The following is a 15,873-nucleotide window of genomic DNA, read 5'->3' on the forward strand; positions in this document are numbered from 1 at the left end:
ACCAATGACTGTCCTTAAAAGAGAAGATGATTAAGCTCAAGTAGATGTGAGAGCTCGTTTTAGAAATGGATGAGCACTATGTCAGGGTTCCTTCACGCCTCCCCAGATTAAGCAGTAGAACTTTGTACGGCGTTTTTTCTGCTGTGCATCTACTTCTGTTGCATTGAGAGAGCTGGCAGCCTGAGGCAATACAGGGCTTTTAGAAAGGCCTAAAGTGTGATATAACGTAAACTATAGACAGAATATGTGATATATTAAGAGAAAAACTTCACAAGCATCTCTGTAAATACTGTTTAGTACTGCCTGGTAAGCCAACATTTGCTCAGCTCAGACTAATGACAAGTTTTGAAGTGCTTGGATGAAAAAAGTAACAGTACTGATCTTCCAGAGCATCTTTCTTTGCTGATTTGGTCTTTAGACGCTTTTCTTGCCTCCTCCTTCACACGAGTGGATTGTTCAGTGCTTTTCAGGAGAAGATGATTGCTCTGGATGGTTGGGCTTCGTCAGACCTCCATAGACAAACAGAAAAACCCAGTGCAGTAGCTCTCCAAAGAGCAGGATTTATTTTTGTAACTGCCATGTATTTCAACAATGCAGTAAAACAAACTTTTGGTGTTCCTAAAGCGAGGTTTTGATTGAAAAATGTAGTGCTTAAAAACCAGAAGTATGTTACCATATGTTATAAACATCTCAGTAATTCTTTTTTTAAACATGCAGCCATATAAAGTAAAGGAAACAGATGCAGAAGAAAGTCTGTTCAGACCCTTTTAGGCTGTTTGGTACTAAATACTTAATTGGAATCTTTACGCTCCTTTTTCTCTGTGAGATATTGGTGAAGCATGAGATCTTTTTCATGTTGCACCTTCTATTTCTCTTCATGTTTTACAGGGACACTTATGGACCAACCAGTGAGGTATTGGAACTCTTTTAGTTGTTGTTTAAAAATAATCAATCCATTTCTATCGAAGGGTAGTAAATAGTTATAAAAAAAATAGTATAACAGAGCTCTTTAGATTCCTTCACTGCAGATACCTACGATTTGGAATTGGAAAGGTAGCTGGAGAAAATAAGAGAAATGACGGTAAATCAAGACTTGGAGATTTTGAAAACGGTGATAAGAGGAAGATAGTGAGCTTCAGACTCTGGATAAAATCATGTATGAAATTGTTCACCTGTCAAATTGCTGCTCAAATCTGTCTGAATTGAAACACGAAGAAGTTAAAACGGGACCATTTTTGAACTCTGCGGAGCCACGTTTATTGCACTTGTGTCCAAGTTACAGAAGCACAGTCTCACCAACTTACCATTTATTTTCTTGGAGAGATATTATCCCCCTGAACAACATATTGCACTGTCTGGCTGAGGGCAATTCTCCCACTAATGGCTGTTGTCAATATTACCTATAATATTGTTGTGCTACTGCTGTTAATTGGCAGTGTGGGTGGCCAGGGGACGGAAGGACGGGATGAAGGAAAGGAGAAGATTTTAAAGGGATTGAGTCAAACAAGACTGAAAGCCAGTCTTGGTATAAAGTGAAAAGGAAAAAAGGTTTGGAGAAGGAAAATACTTGATATAGGCAGAAATTCAAAACCAAAAATACCCTGCCAGGGCTGGTTCCTTTCCTGCTGCGCCTAAGAAACATCACATGGAGCAAAATAAGCCACTTAGCAAAAACTGATTCCCTCATCACCTCGCCTGAAAAACAGCATTAAAGAAATGTAGAACAGAGAATTTTAATCTTGTTTATCCCTTTTGACAGTGGTGGATTCTTGTCCTCTGTGAAATAACTTTGTGGGAAACCTGTCAAAACATGTGAAGAGTGTATTTGGAAGAAATAGAAATTTTGAAGAATCTCTGTTTTCCATGTTTATTGAATTCTATAAATTCAGCCTAATGTTTCACACGGGCATAATTGGAAAGATAAACTTTTATTTTTCTGTTCGTGTAACCAGTGATTTCTCTTAGCTTTCTCATTTCATTGTAGCTTAGGAACTAAGTGAGACAGAGGAATACATTGCACATTTCGTACGCTACATCAGTTTCTGCAAATAGGAATTCCTCCGCAGAATTAGTTAATGACAGAAACAGTAACCCAGAAATTGGACAAAAAGTATATATTCTTAACATGCTGTGAGTTAGGTACAAACATGCCTGGCAAAGGACTCTGTGTGATGATAGTTACGTGAACTTGTAATTAAATTGTATCTTAAGACATATACGTTGGAATAAGGGGAAGCCTATTCTTTCAGTTTGATGTCTGGCTTCTCACGGTTTAACCCTGCAGCTTTAATTTTAAAGCAACAGCAGGAGAGGTTTTGGATTAACATATAAATAAATACTCTCCTTTTTTTCCTTGATTTATAGCAACATAAAATTTTCTCATGTTTTTCAAGGGGGGGGGGAATCAAAACAAAACAAAAAGCTGATAGTCGTATTCTACATTTGTTTTCTGCCCGTGAAATACCAAACATAAAGCCATTTCAGGGAAGTAGTATCTTTTAAAACATTCATAACAAGAAGAGACTCTAATATATTACCGTTATTTAATCCTGCTATATTCTGACCCCCAGCGCTGTTGGGAGATGTCTGTGATTGCCTACGCTGCTCTGAAACAAAGTTGAGACGAGTAAGATTTTTTTTTTTTTTTTTTTAATTGCCCTTCAGATATGTTACTGGAATGTGGTGGAGGTTTTCCAGAACTGCTCTTGTACTTATTTAGGCTTGAGCCCAAGCCGAGTGAGCTGTAGCCTGCTACTGAAGTGTATGACATCTTCTTCAAAGACGCCGTGTTCTGCTGCATTTTTCTTGATAGCGCGCTGGTACAGCGCGTACAGAGGCTGTTCCACCCCAGCGTTTGTGTGTGTCCTAGCCCAAACTCTCGACCCTAAAGAAACTGTTTACTAATACGAAAAAACCCACCGTCCTGTTCTAGGGAAAAGAAGATGGATTGTAACGTCACAGGTTAGATTTAATTTTTTCATTGCAGTAGGAATCAAAATTTAAGTATATCTCTTCCCCCCCAGATAAACCGAAAAGAGCACGGATGTTGCAGTGCCTAAAGGCCCATCTTTTAAGGTAATCACCAGCAACTTATCTGTGGCACTTGCAAAGAAATCAGATGCTTATTCAATGCAGAGAAAAAAAAATGTTGTCTGAACAAATAATGACAAGTTTTCCCATTCCCACACTAATCTTTTAGATTTTGATATATCAAGACGATAGAATGTCACATTCCCGTGAGAAAAAGCTTCACTGAATTTTTCTGAAATATAAAATTACTTTTCCATGATAAATTAGCCATCTTACCTTGTGGTAGCCTCTATCTGTTAATTAGAATTCATTCGAAAACTTAGCCGAATTTATAGGTAAGCAATCATAATTGCTTGCAGGATTTTGGTGAGGAGCAGTTGACTGACTCCAGGATGGATGTACAGCACACCCAAGTGCTTCTCTGTCTCTCAAACACAAGGATTGTCTCATCTTGTCCGTGTCTGTCACTGCTGCGTGTTACAAACCAGGCTACACAAAATTAAGTTTTGTCCCAAAACAGATGAGATTTCATACATATTTCAGGAAATTTTATTTAGTTGGATTTTTTTTTTTTTTTTTTTCATATTTCTATCAGGAGTGTTTTGCCTCAACATTTGAGGAAATGTCATCAGTTGCTTGGAGTTCATTTTGGAATAGGTCCCTGTGTACATAGGCTTCTAGAATTATGTTCTGTGAGTTTGGGGTTTTCCAAATCTCAGTTAAAGGTTCGTTTTTTGGCGTTCAGGCTACGGCTGCTGTGTGCTTCCAGACTATTCGGCAGGAAGCAGAGCAGCGCTCATCAGCTTCTGTGTTTATCGGAATTGATGCGGTGTCCAGGGGAATGCACTTGAAAAATAAGATGGAATGTAGTAAAAACATTTAATCTAAAAGTTACTCCATTTATTTGGTTTGCCTGCTATCAGCTCTCAAAAGGCTGTTTCTCATCTCCTTCCTATTTGCATTTTATTTGACCGGAGAGAGCAGCTCTTGAAATTGGGTTTTGGAGGCTTTTCAGGCACATCTCAATAGAATAAGTGATAGTACTACTGGCAGTAACTAGTTTTGAAGAGGTGGTGAGGTAAGAGGCAAACAAATAAAAACACTTTCTTATACTTTATTATATTTTAAAAGGGCTTTCCTATAGATCCTTCAGACTGCAGACCACTTCAAAGACCAATAATACAGTTTTTCCCTTTAATACGGTGCGTTTCTCACATCTTTGTTTATCTATCCCCTTTAATTTTCAAAATATTTAACACCACTGAAAGAAGTAGCATAGTATGTATGCCAAGTGGGCTCATAGAGAGTTGTATTTCTGAATTACTTTTCTAACCATGCTGCCATATCTTAATATATCAGAAGAAATAAAAACACTCTCTGTGGTTTATATTCAGCTCTGGAGTGAAATGGTGGCTGTGAAGCAGCATATTCCTGCTCACAACTGTTTGGGAATCTTGTACCGTAATCCCTTATTAAGTGTCTGTTATCTGGGACCTGGCATTTTTTATCATGCGCTGCTAGTATTTAAGGAGCAACAACATGCAAAGGATACTGCACCATCACCAAAAGTTTTCTGCATGCACACTGTCACCTTCTGTATGAACAGCACCCAGCTAAACCTATTATTATTATTATTATTACTACTACTACTAGTACTACCACCACCACCACTATTACTACTGCTACGGCTAATGTTGTCAGGAGGCCATCTACAGTTATATTTCATTTTATGGTGATTTTCTTTAAATGTCTTATTCAACTTGGTTTAACTTTGCGGTGATTTTTCTTGTTTGAGCAAAGCAGGAGTCTTAGATGGTTGGGCCATGGGAGGAATGCCGGGTGGCCTCAGCAGTAACACCGCTTCCCTTGCCTCCTTGACATTCCCCCATGGTTCTGATGTGAAATGTCTGCGCTGCTAACTCCTTCTGAATTTCTTATGCCTCCCACAGAAATTTCAATAGCAACTCGCACCCTCAGGGCAAGAATACAGAACTTTTTTGCTGTTGAGTGTGTAGAGTAGCACTGACTTTTCCCACTGACATCCTGTGCGTCATCAGGACCAGAAGATCTGCTTGGATAGTATGGAAATTATCAAAACTTGATGAAGTCTGTGTTTATTATTGAGGACTTGGATTCCGTAGTCTCGCTTGTGATGTTTCTTCTCTTAAGGAGGGCCCCATTTGTTCTGAGTGGTACTTTCAGTGGAATATGACTGCCACAGTTCCAAGGCAACGATGGTTTTCAAATGTCATGGCAAAGGTGCTGAACCACAGTATCTAATCAGTGAGGAACCAGTGCAGAACTTCTGACTCGAGCTTCTGTGCAGCTGACAGCTTTAGTGAGGAACTGATATTCATTCAGTTAGTTTTGGTACTTTCTCAATTAAAATTGCTTAGACACTGAAGATAGGTCTGCCAAATCTGTACCTCTGAGTGATTTTCTTGAATGACAGCAGTTGGTTCATTGGAAAGATGCTCTTAGATGTATATATACTTTGCAACGAGTGCCATAGTTCTTACTGCCAAATACAATACCAAGGGTGAAGAAAATAGTTGATAATATAGTCAGAGATGATGCTGGGGCTATAAGGAACAGGCAGATAAATTACATTCCTGTAACTGTGGCGTACTGTAGGGAGGAAAGTTTGGGAGGTGTGAAGTGAAAATGTGAAGAAAACTGTTTGGTTTAAATTGCTAATTGGTCTTTTTTCTGTCTTTTTGCAAGAGGTGCTGTTTTTCCATCTTGCTATTCTTCATGATAGAAGTGAGGTCGTCTACACTTCAGTTAAACATCACATAGGATAAAAAGAACAAGAACCCATTTCAAACAAGCATTAAAGATAGGATAAGGATTCTTAAATCCAGACTTAAGTACCTACTAAAACACAGACATCGGTGCCTATGTTAGCAGCTGTATCCTCCTGCAAAATCGTTAAGTTTGTTCTTTTTTGAAGGGTCACTTGCATCAGAGAGGTTCTTCAGAAGTCGTCTTTAAGGAATACACTTTTAGGTCTAGAGATTTCGTTAAGTAGCACTTAAATAGTAAATGAAAAAATGTGAAAGTTTATGTGAGTGTTATATAAGACCTGCCATGCAATTTAAAAAGAAATTAATTAGGAAGTGTCGAAGTTTCAGTTCACGTAGCAGTAATTACTGCGTAACACCTCCGAACAATTTTGCTGGTGACATTTTACAGCTAAGCTGCATGTGTAGTGCTGGAGTCAGAAACTTTTTCACTTGAGTAACGTCTCTAAAGTCCTTGAACTCTACTCAAGGTAGACAGGTTCTGTTAATTAAAGCCTGTATCATGATGATCTATTTACCTTTGTATGGTGGAGTTGGGGTTGCGGATGGAACTTGCCCTTTCCTGTTCTACCCGTCAGACCAAACAAAATCTTCCCATACCTCTAGGGAATACTGCTTAGTTTCAGGGAGAAATTGAGAATTCTCCATTTCCTTTCAACAGTGAGAAAACTTCTTTATTATTTCAAGCATGATTTGAGAAAAATACAGATTCACAGTTTTAACTTTAATTTTCTTAGTATGAGCGTTGTCATTTTCCTAGCAGCAGTTGCTTCACAGGTTTTGTGGGACCTTAGAAAATGATCAGGTTTAGTTCTACTAAATACTGTTTGCATTTTTTTGTCACAGCTGCGTGTGATTTGGAAATACTGTGTTCTTGCATGGGCAGTGTTGGACTCCCTAGCTGGCAACCGTGGGGTATTTTGGGCACTGTGGTGGATCCTCTTGTGCTGGAGCTTCTTGGTGGGCGTAGACCAGCCTCTGAAGCTTGACCTTGAGTAGGCGCCTTCCATAGGCATTCACTTTTTCTAAGCCAGTTGGGGAGAAAATCATATGGTTTGATTTGATTTGTCATTTTGCCATCTTTGGAAATTACTGGAGAAGGAGATTTGTCACCCTTTTGCTTTCCAGGATGGAATTCATCACTTGAATTAGATGAGACGTTCTCAAGAATGGAGTTTGGAAAAGCCAGGATGTTGGGATGAAGTGCCAAAGAGGGGAGCTATCTAAAGTCCTGTTCTCTAGCACTGAACACCTGCTGCAGTCGTGATACTGAATGCCAGCCTCACAAAAATGCTAAAGTCTGCATCACTCCTGCACTTAAGTGCCTCTCCACCCTTTTGGGTCCAGATGGCTGCTCATTCTTTCCTTTTAAAGCAGAGGAGCCCTACTTATAGAATATATAAGTATATATATAGCAGTTGTAGCATTCCCTTGGGAAGTGAGACACCTTTAGGTCACATCTCCCTAAAAAATGGGCTGTCAAGTGGAGCCAATGTCTATCCCTGCTCCTGAAGTTTTGCCATGCTGCCAGCAGAGATTCTCTCTGAAAAGAGAGAATATACTTCACTGTTCATTCAGTGAAGGGGTTATTCTGCTAAAATTGTTTGCCAGTTAACTTTCCGTGCTGCAATTAATTACACACAGGGATGTGCAGTACAAAAATTACATAAACCAAAAGATTTCCCGTTGTAAAATCCTCAGTAAACGGGTAAAATAGGCACATGGCTATGAGAGTGAAGCATCACCAAGAATCAGTAAAGTACTGAGGGAATTTAGGCCAATGTCTAGAAATTTTGGGTTGATTTGGGAACCTGACTTCATAGGGAGATAAAGGATAACTTAAAGTATTTCAATGTGAAGTGTTTTAGGATTGGAATTTGAAACATAGCAAGTGCGTGGAACAGAAGAAGAGATGAAGATGAAGGTGTGACCAGGAGATGAGTTGTGGATTAGCTGTAGGTTGGCCGAGTAATAATAACGATACGGTGAAGACGCATGAGAAGTGCCAATGAAAGAATTGCACCTTCATTCAGATATATCCATGTCCTCAGAAACAGCTTTATATTTCCTTGATCCTCGGTTGCTGAAGTCAAACCCTGTGGCGAACAGACCTTCGGAGGATCAAAGCAGTTGGGTTTGGTACCTTGGCTGGTGTCGTTTAGCTTATTTTCCCTCAGAGCAGACTGCTCCCAGGCTGTTTTCTCTGGCCCAGGACACACCAGCGCTGCATTTCCTCTAGTGTAGCCTTGTTGCAGGCTGTCCTGGAGGTTTGCGTTGCGATACGGGCTGGAAGCGTTGTGTGTCTCTTGGGAAATGTCACATTACTGCATGAGCTGGCTTGACAAAATGGTGAGACATTGCTAAAAACCTGCTCTTTCAGCTTACTCGGTTATTCGGGAAGGCAACGGTAGCGAGTGTCGGGATGGTAGATTTATTTAGTAAAGAGTCTGGCAACAAACTTTGCTCCGGTGTGACAGCTCTACTTTCATTTCTGAGCAGTCATCAGAGATGCCGGGGTTAGTTTTTGAGGTTATATTCTCCATAAGCCCTGCAATTTTTCACTTAATACCTACTTTCCCACAATTCAACATTATGGCCAAAAGTTATCTGGGCTTGACATAGACCAGCTGAAGAGTATATGCCAGCAAAATAGATGAAGATAATATTTCTGTCACCAAAGGCTTGGCTTTGAAGTTCATTTGCGCATTAAATGTAAGAGTAGCTTTCTTGTGCACTTCCTTCTTGCCCCTCCACTCTTCCAATCCTTTGGCAGAGAGAGTTTATTTTGTTGAAGGTTTTCTTTTCTGCTGAAAATGCAGGAAATTCAGACGGCTCTCTTGGAAGCTCCCCAAAGCTAATACAAACAAGATACATATGCTTCTCTTAAAGTAACTAAAAATAAAGTAAATTATTTGAAACTATTTAACTGTAGAAATTCCCTTGTAAAGAGGAAAGGGAAGTTTACATCATTATGATTGTGGATGCTGTTAAATTATGTTATCAAGGTGAAATTCCCTGGAGTGTCAACTTGTCTATTCTATACAAAAGAGTACATCACCCTGGAGTTTATAATAGCTGTGTTACAGGCAGGCATGGTAGAGCTAAATACTGAATGTCTAAAACCATTTGAAGTGTTCCTCAGCACGTGTAAAGCTAGCTGAAAAAAAAAAAAAGTACCGGAAAATGAACTGAAGCTGTCTGTTCGTCGCGACTTTTTGTGGATGCAGCTGATGGATCTGGAACAGTTTACCAAATTTTTGCCTCCTTGTTTCTCCCTGGTAAAAAGAAGAATGGCAGGAGCTGTCGGTTCGGGGTTAATTCGGCATTCTTAGTCGTTTTGATATGTGTTAAATATATGGTATGCGTATCCTTTTGTTTTCCATTGCTGACGGAATTGCCTTTAAAGTCATACCTGCGTCATGAAGGAAGTCGTCGATTACTCAAGATTTTATGTTTTGTCTTTACAAATTCTCTTGGGGGGGGAACGAAAGAAAATACTACATGTGAAGAATTACAGCGAGGCATCGTGGATTAGGGCTCGGGATGAAGAAAAGCCGTAACTAAGGTTACCCTCACCTTCCCTCTATCTGTTCCCTCACCCGTATGGTAGCCTTCAGCCTCAGATCTGAGGGTGGGATGCGTGATCCCAAACGTGACGCAGCCCTGCCCGCTGTGCCGAGTGCCGTACCCGCTGCTTGCTGCACCTTCCTCTGACTCTTCCTCCCTTGCTACCTGGCTGGGAGAGGAGGACTGGACTTGCGAAGAGAGGCAAAGGGAACGAATGACCTTGAGGGGGCAGTCGGAGCTAGCTGGGAAAGGGGGAAGTCAGAGATGGTTTCGCTGCTCTGAACTGCGGAGCTGTTAGGAAGGACAGTATTAACGCATCTCAAGGTAAAGCTCCTTTAGGTGGCTTCTTTACAGCTTTTGCATACTGTATGCACTCCTCGCTCCGCCGGAGAGGGGCCTGCGGTGTCAGTAATTGTGAACTAAAGCCACCGAGTTTCAACGTAAAGAAATTTGCACTTTTTGAAAATTCAAATGTCAAGGCATCCTATTACTGGCAACAAGATACCACTCGCTAAAAGCCATTCATTGTCGTAAGCAATAAGTTCAGAATTGTGTTTGGACATGTTTTTTGTCAGCCTGCATTTCCATCCTGTATTTCTTTTACATTAGGTGACATTTTCACTTTATTTCATCAGGTTTCTTTGGATTAAGACCTCACTGCAGTGTGCCTTTCCTGTTTTGTTGGGGTTTTTTATCCTATTTACATTGTGCAGTTGTAGCGTATTGCATTACCCATCCCTGCTCGGGTTTTGTTTTCGTAGGCAGATAAGCTTCTTCCTGCGCAGATTGTGCTAACTGTATAACTGCCTTTTTTGATAGCGTTCGTCATCGTGCCGTTTCAACAGGCAGAAACTTCTAGCAGTTACTTAGCTGAAAATATCAGTTGGCTGGAAAATCGCTGCGATGTGAAGCAACGGTGAGAAGTGGGGCTTTTTAGTAGGCAGCAGTGGATGTATACGCCTATTGTGATATATTGCATAGCAATATTCATGCGGATCCTGCCAGGGAAGAAAAGTTATGCTGTTAGATCTCTGATTTTTAAAAAAGTTGCAAAGTAGACCTGGTTAGGCTTACAGTTATTTCTTGCTTTGAATTACGGATAACTATACATCCAGGTAAAAAGGAAAAAAAAAAAAAAAAATTCTTGCATTTAAGTGAATTCTACCTCGCAGTAAATAAAGATGTAATCATAATGCATCGTGTGGACCCAGTGTAAGAGTTAAGCTTGTCCACCAGTGCTTTTTAGAATCATAAAACAGAATCACAGGATGGGTTGGGTTGGAAGGGACCTTTCAAGACCATCCAGTCCATCCCCCTGCAGTGAGCAGGGACATCTGCAACCAGAGCAGGTTGCTCAGAGCCCCGTCCAGCCTGAGCTGCGATGTTTCCAGGGATGGGGCATCCACCACCTCTCTGGGCAACCTGGGCCAGGGGTTCACCTCCCTCAGCGTGAAAAATTTCTTCCTTAGATCTAGTCTGAATCTGCCCTCTTTTAGTTTAAAACCGTCACCCCTTGTCCTGTCGCAACAGGCCCTGCTAAAAAGTCTGTCCCCATCTTTCCTCTAAGCCCCCTTTAAGTATTGAAAGACTAAATTTTTAGCCAGAAGAATATTGTAATTATTTCATTCTTCACCCTGAAATCAAGACTTTAACAATTCCTTGAATTCAGCTGTACTGTCACTGCTGGTAACTGGTGGCTGGCAACTGAATGGTTAACCCAGCTCAGGTTGCATGACCATGATGGGATGCTGTAGCTGAGTGTCCAGCAGATCTTTCCCATCTTTCTGGGTAAATGGTCAGACGTGCAAAATCTCATTGAGAAATCTGTCACCATCCAGCTTGCATCCGTGCTATGAAATACCCCGGGTACCCCCCAGAACTGGGGCAGCGCTTGGCGTATAGCCTGTACCCAGGACCGAGGGTGAAAAGATGAGCTGGGCTCAAGCAAGGGGCTTCGCTGTGGCTTGGACCCTCCATCAGGAGTATGTCATGCTAATTATTCATTGTATTGCAGTACGGAAGGCACAGCATTCCAGGATGGTCGGGGATGAGAACATCCAGCTCAGCCTGTAGTTTGCCTTGGCTTTGCGCATTCGTGTCTTCCTTGTTAGTGTTTATCAAACTTAAATTATTTTTCTCCAGATAATGTTCTCATTCCTGTGCTCGTCGTGTTTTCCTCCGCATCCTCTCAGCCTGTTTCCATTCTCTTTTCTCTGGTATTATCGCTTGTTTGTTCCTCTTTTTTTCTTTTTTTTTCTTTTTTTTTTTTTTTAAGGGGAAAAAAAAAAAAAGAGACCCACGCTACCCAGAACTGTACCTGGATCTCTTGTAGCTGTCGCTGCCTGGTTTGTTCAACTAGAACATGACCAAGCATCTGTCTTTTTGCGTTGAAAATGAAAATCTTTGCAAACAAACTACCACGTTTAATTCCTATCCTGAGAAAGAACCGTGAGGTGGTTACCTAGGATTACCCACAGTGATGTTAGTGCTGTGCCTACATTCCCATCCCTTTTGTAGGCATGATTTCAGTCTCAGAAAGTTGGTACCAAGCCTTAGCTTCCACGTTTCTTTTAATGATGGGTATAATTATTTCTATGGGCATAAACAAAAAAAAAGGACGGGGAGGACTGGTACTCATCAGTATCAGCAGAGGCAGCTGAGCCCTGTTTTGTAAAGGAACACTGTAATAATTTTAAATGTGAATGCCACATTGAATTTGTCAATTGTAAGCGGTAGGAAAATGCCATTACTTTTAACTCCTCTCTCATTTAAATGTACTATTTAATAGATTGAAACTTGTCTATCTGTGCCCCCAAAATCAATATTTGGCTTTTCCTTTCATATAACGGCTAACTCAGTCCAAAAAAAAATAGTCTTACAAGGTTGGTGTGGATGATGTGGTAGTCCTTGTCTTGGCCATACATGTTCAGCGTTTCAGCTGTGTTCAGCTGCTCTGAAAGTTAACACACGAGGTGATAAACTTCTCTTCAACTGTGAAATGTTTTTGTAACCTTATTTATATCTGTCGTGACGCCATGTCTAGATGCAGAGGGGCCGTAGCTTGATACTGGTGATACAGAGCAACAAAAGCACACAGCATTTTATCAGCTCTTACAGCATTGCTCCATTGTCTCATCCAAATGCTGTCCTTGGCTTTCTGCTTGTTTTTTCCTGTTTTGAAAACTTTTAAGCCTTTACAAATGCTTTAATCTCTAATTATAGGAGCATACAGCTCTGCAGATAACTTATATGCAATACTGGGATTCAATCCTACTTCTCTGTCTCTGATGGAGCTCGTTCTTCTTATAAATGATTTTTTGGTTCATCAGCTATCTTCACTGTAGCTCCTGAATTTCTTCATTTGGGTCCTAGATTCTTCGCCTGCGACACCATTGCTGAAAAACAGATGGTTGGTTCTGTCCATCAGCTTCTAAAAACTTCAAATACAATTACTGAGCAATAACCTCTGGTAACTTCTAATTGTTTGAAGCTGACCAATAGCAGAGTCTGCCTTTTCTTGAGATAACATGTTTGAAGGTGGTTAGCAATGCTTTCTGTTTAAACTAGCTCTATGACCAGGTTTTAAGGTGAACATATTTTATTCAAAAGCATTTAATTTTTGAAAAGCAATTGTGCGGCTTGTTACCTTCCTGCTAACTGGAGAGATCGCACTTGATCCTGAATCATAATGTTTCTGCAAAAGTAATGTATTCTGTATTTTAGGATAGCGTCTCCGGCACGAGGTCATCCTGCTGCGTTGGGGAGAGAATGATGCCAATGCTCAGAGCTTTTTAAAAGCCACCATAATATTCCATATTCTGAATTAAATCAAAGTTGACAGGGAAGTGCCACACCACAGAGGAGTTAGCCGGGTCTGGATTTTTCTTCAGATTCCAGCTAAAGTCATTATTTCAGGTTTTGTCCAATACTTTGCATTATACACATCTCACAGCATCTAACTGGGATGCTGTTTCATAGCACGCTAACTAGGGAACTACAGACAGAGGAACCAGCCCTGTTGGGAGCGTAAAGATCGTTTCTGTCGTAGAAGAATGCGATCCCATTGACAGGCTAAGTAGCTGCGGTGATCAGCTTTGTAAGGGTTTCTGCCAACATTGTTAGCTACGCTGCCAAAGTCATTAAAAGAGAGGAGGAGATCCTCACATTTGGAAAAAAGCACAGTCAGTCAGACATCATTGCTAAAGAAGGAGATTTAATTGGAGCGTGTACACCAAATACCGTTCTTCAAACAAGAATTTCCAAAGGCTTTCATCACTTAAATCTCCGTTGTGCATGCAGAAGACAAGCGGTGTGGGTAACTGAATTAGACCCTTCTCCGCGGTCCTCAGTGCCGCAGAAGAGGTGGAGGAGCAGGTTAGGGGGATGGTGCTGCCTTCTGCAGGGCTGTATCTACGCCTGCAGGAAGAAGCCTGTCTTTGCTTTCCATTGAAAGCAGCCAGAGCAGAGTGGTATAGCAGAGAATTTTGCTCTTTATGAGAGTCTAATCAGGATAGTGGCAAGTTCCTGTATTCTCTTCTGCCGTGGTAAGAGCATAGACGATGCCTACAACAGTGCCTCGTGGTAGAAAATAACTCAACTATGTAGAGGCTGAATGACAGTCCAACAAAACGCCGTTGCAAGTGCAGCCTCGTTACGAAGTATTTAAGTGCCTTATGATAACTCAGAAAATGACTGCTTTGTAGGCAGTCAGCAAAAGGAAATGCCGGTGGTTTCAGTGTTCGTAATAAGCAGAAGAACTCAAGCCGGTTTGGTATGATTCACGTTCTTGCCAGACCTGTAAAGTCTCACAGTCCAATGTTTGATGTGGTGGAGAGACCTAACAATATGAACAAAGTACATTTGCCTTTTTTTTCCCTATCCCAAGGGAGGACCGACAGCTCTCCGGTCTAAACAACCGTATCAGGCATATCCTGATGTGCAGCCCAAAGAGAGAAATCCAGAAGGCTAGCAGGGGTTCAACATGCCAGCTTGTGCAGATTAGAAAGTTCGAATTTCAGAATCATCAGGAATGGTTTGTCAAAGACATTGACAGGATGAAAAGCTCTACAAGTTTATCTTGAGCATTAAGGCTCAGTGCACTACAAAAGGAAATTTCTTTTTGTCGTTTATTACAAGTATTCTGCAATGCCAAAAAAAACCCCAAAAGAGCCAAGGACGAAGTCTGGAGGACAGTGGTCGATGTTCAAGGTGGAATGGGTTTTCATCCAGTCAATTTTCCTTCTCCTGCCTTTGCTTTTCTCTTTCACCAGCCACTTTTTATTTTCCTGATTTTTGGGGTTTTTTTCTCTCTTCTTCTCCCTATCCCTCCCCCCAGAAGCAGGGTCTCAGTGGAAAATGTATTAAACTAAATGTATGCTGAAGTGCTTTTACTTAGCGTAGGAAGGGTTGAAAAGACTAAGTTCACTTAACCCTTAGTGAATTTGGCTGACTGTGACGTGTTAATGCTTTTTGGCCTGAGAAGATGGCTCCTGTTGAGAGAATTAAGCTATGAGGCTGAAAACTAGAGTGCAATGCATTTCGGTTAAGATTTTGGTTATTACAGGAGAAAACAGATCTCTTTCCAGATACAGGCATGCCAGATTTGCTCACCGTTGAGACGTTATCCAGCTAATAGCTCCATTACTAATAATTACCTGTGCTCTGTCTTTATTACCTAATATATTTTACAACGGAAAAGGCCACGTTAACCTTTTATTCCTTTCTTAAAGGCGCAAGATCTGAATGTGATCGAGGAAGTGATCCGGATGATGTTGGAGATCATCAATTCCTGCCTGACAAATTCTCTTCATCACAACCCAAACTTGGTGTACGCGCTGCTTTACAAGCGGGATCTGTTTGAGCAGTTTCGAACTCACCCTTCCTTCCAGGACATAATGCAAAATATAGATCTGGTAAGTGATACATTATTTAAAGGATGCTTACACGTTGTTATTTGATCTCTTTATCCTTTTGAGAGGTGGAAAATATTCATCATCTCTATCAGTTTCTTTTAGAAAGTATTAAAATGTTGATTTTTCTCTCCCTTAAATTCTGGGCCTCCACTGAGATGACTTCTGGGCAACATCTTTAATTTGGCAGAGCCAGGGGGATTGGGATGCATCTAGTAAGGAATTCCCAACCTGTTAGGCATCTTTCACTCCCCTAAGGAAGGACAGCATCAGCTTCTCTTAACTGCCCCTTGTTAGAAGCCTGTCTTTCAGAGGAGAAAAAGCAGGTTTTCATTATCAGCCAATCTTTTTCTTTTCTCTTACGCCCATCACTGGCCTATTAATGAATATGGGGGGTTTTTTTAAAATAGCTAAGAGCAGATGTTCAGCTGCCTCATTCTCTGGGCTGTATCTGTGTGTTGCTTTCACCTGCAAAGTGTCTCTTTGCAGCAACCCCTTTGGGTAAGTAAACATTTTAGAAGAAAACAAAAGGAAATAGCTGTGGATCGGGCGCTGTTACTGGT

General features: G+C 40.9%; 1 protein-coding gene across 2 annotated transcripts in view; it reads left to right on the forward strand.

The window, feature by feature from the left end:
* The window catches only part of LOC309415175 (dymeclin), a gene marked incomplete at its 3' end in the record, with an annotated part of 207,387 nt that overhangs the window by 152,391 nt on the left and 39,123 nt on the right, over positions 1 to 15,873 (forward strand). For both annotated transcript variants that reach the window (XM_082012615.1, XM_082012616.1), the window contains one exon: positions 15,131 to 15,313. In XM_082012615.1, the coding sequence (XP_081868741.1) occupies positions 15,131 to 15,313 (183 nt within the window). The remainder of the gene's footprint in view (positions 1 to 15,130; positions 15,314 to 15,873) is intronic.

This window comes from Phaethon aethereus, assembly GCF_964289735.1.
Source record: "Phaethon aethereus genome assembly, chromosome: W".
In the NCBI taxonomy this organism is placed as follows: Eukaryota; Metazoa; Chordata; class Aves; order Phaethontiformes; family Phaethontidae; genus Phaethon; species Phaethon aethereus.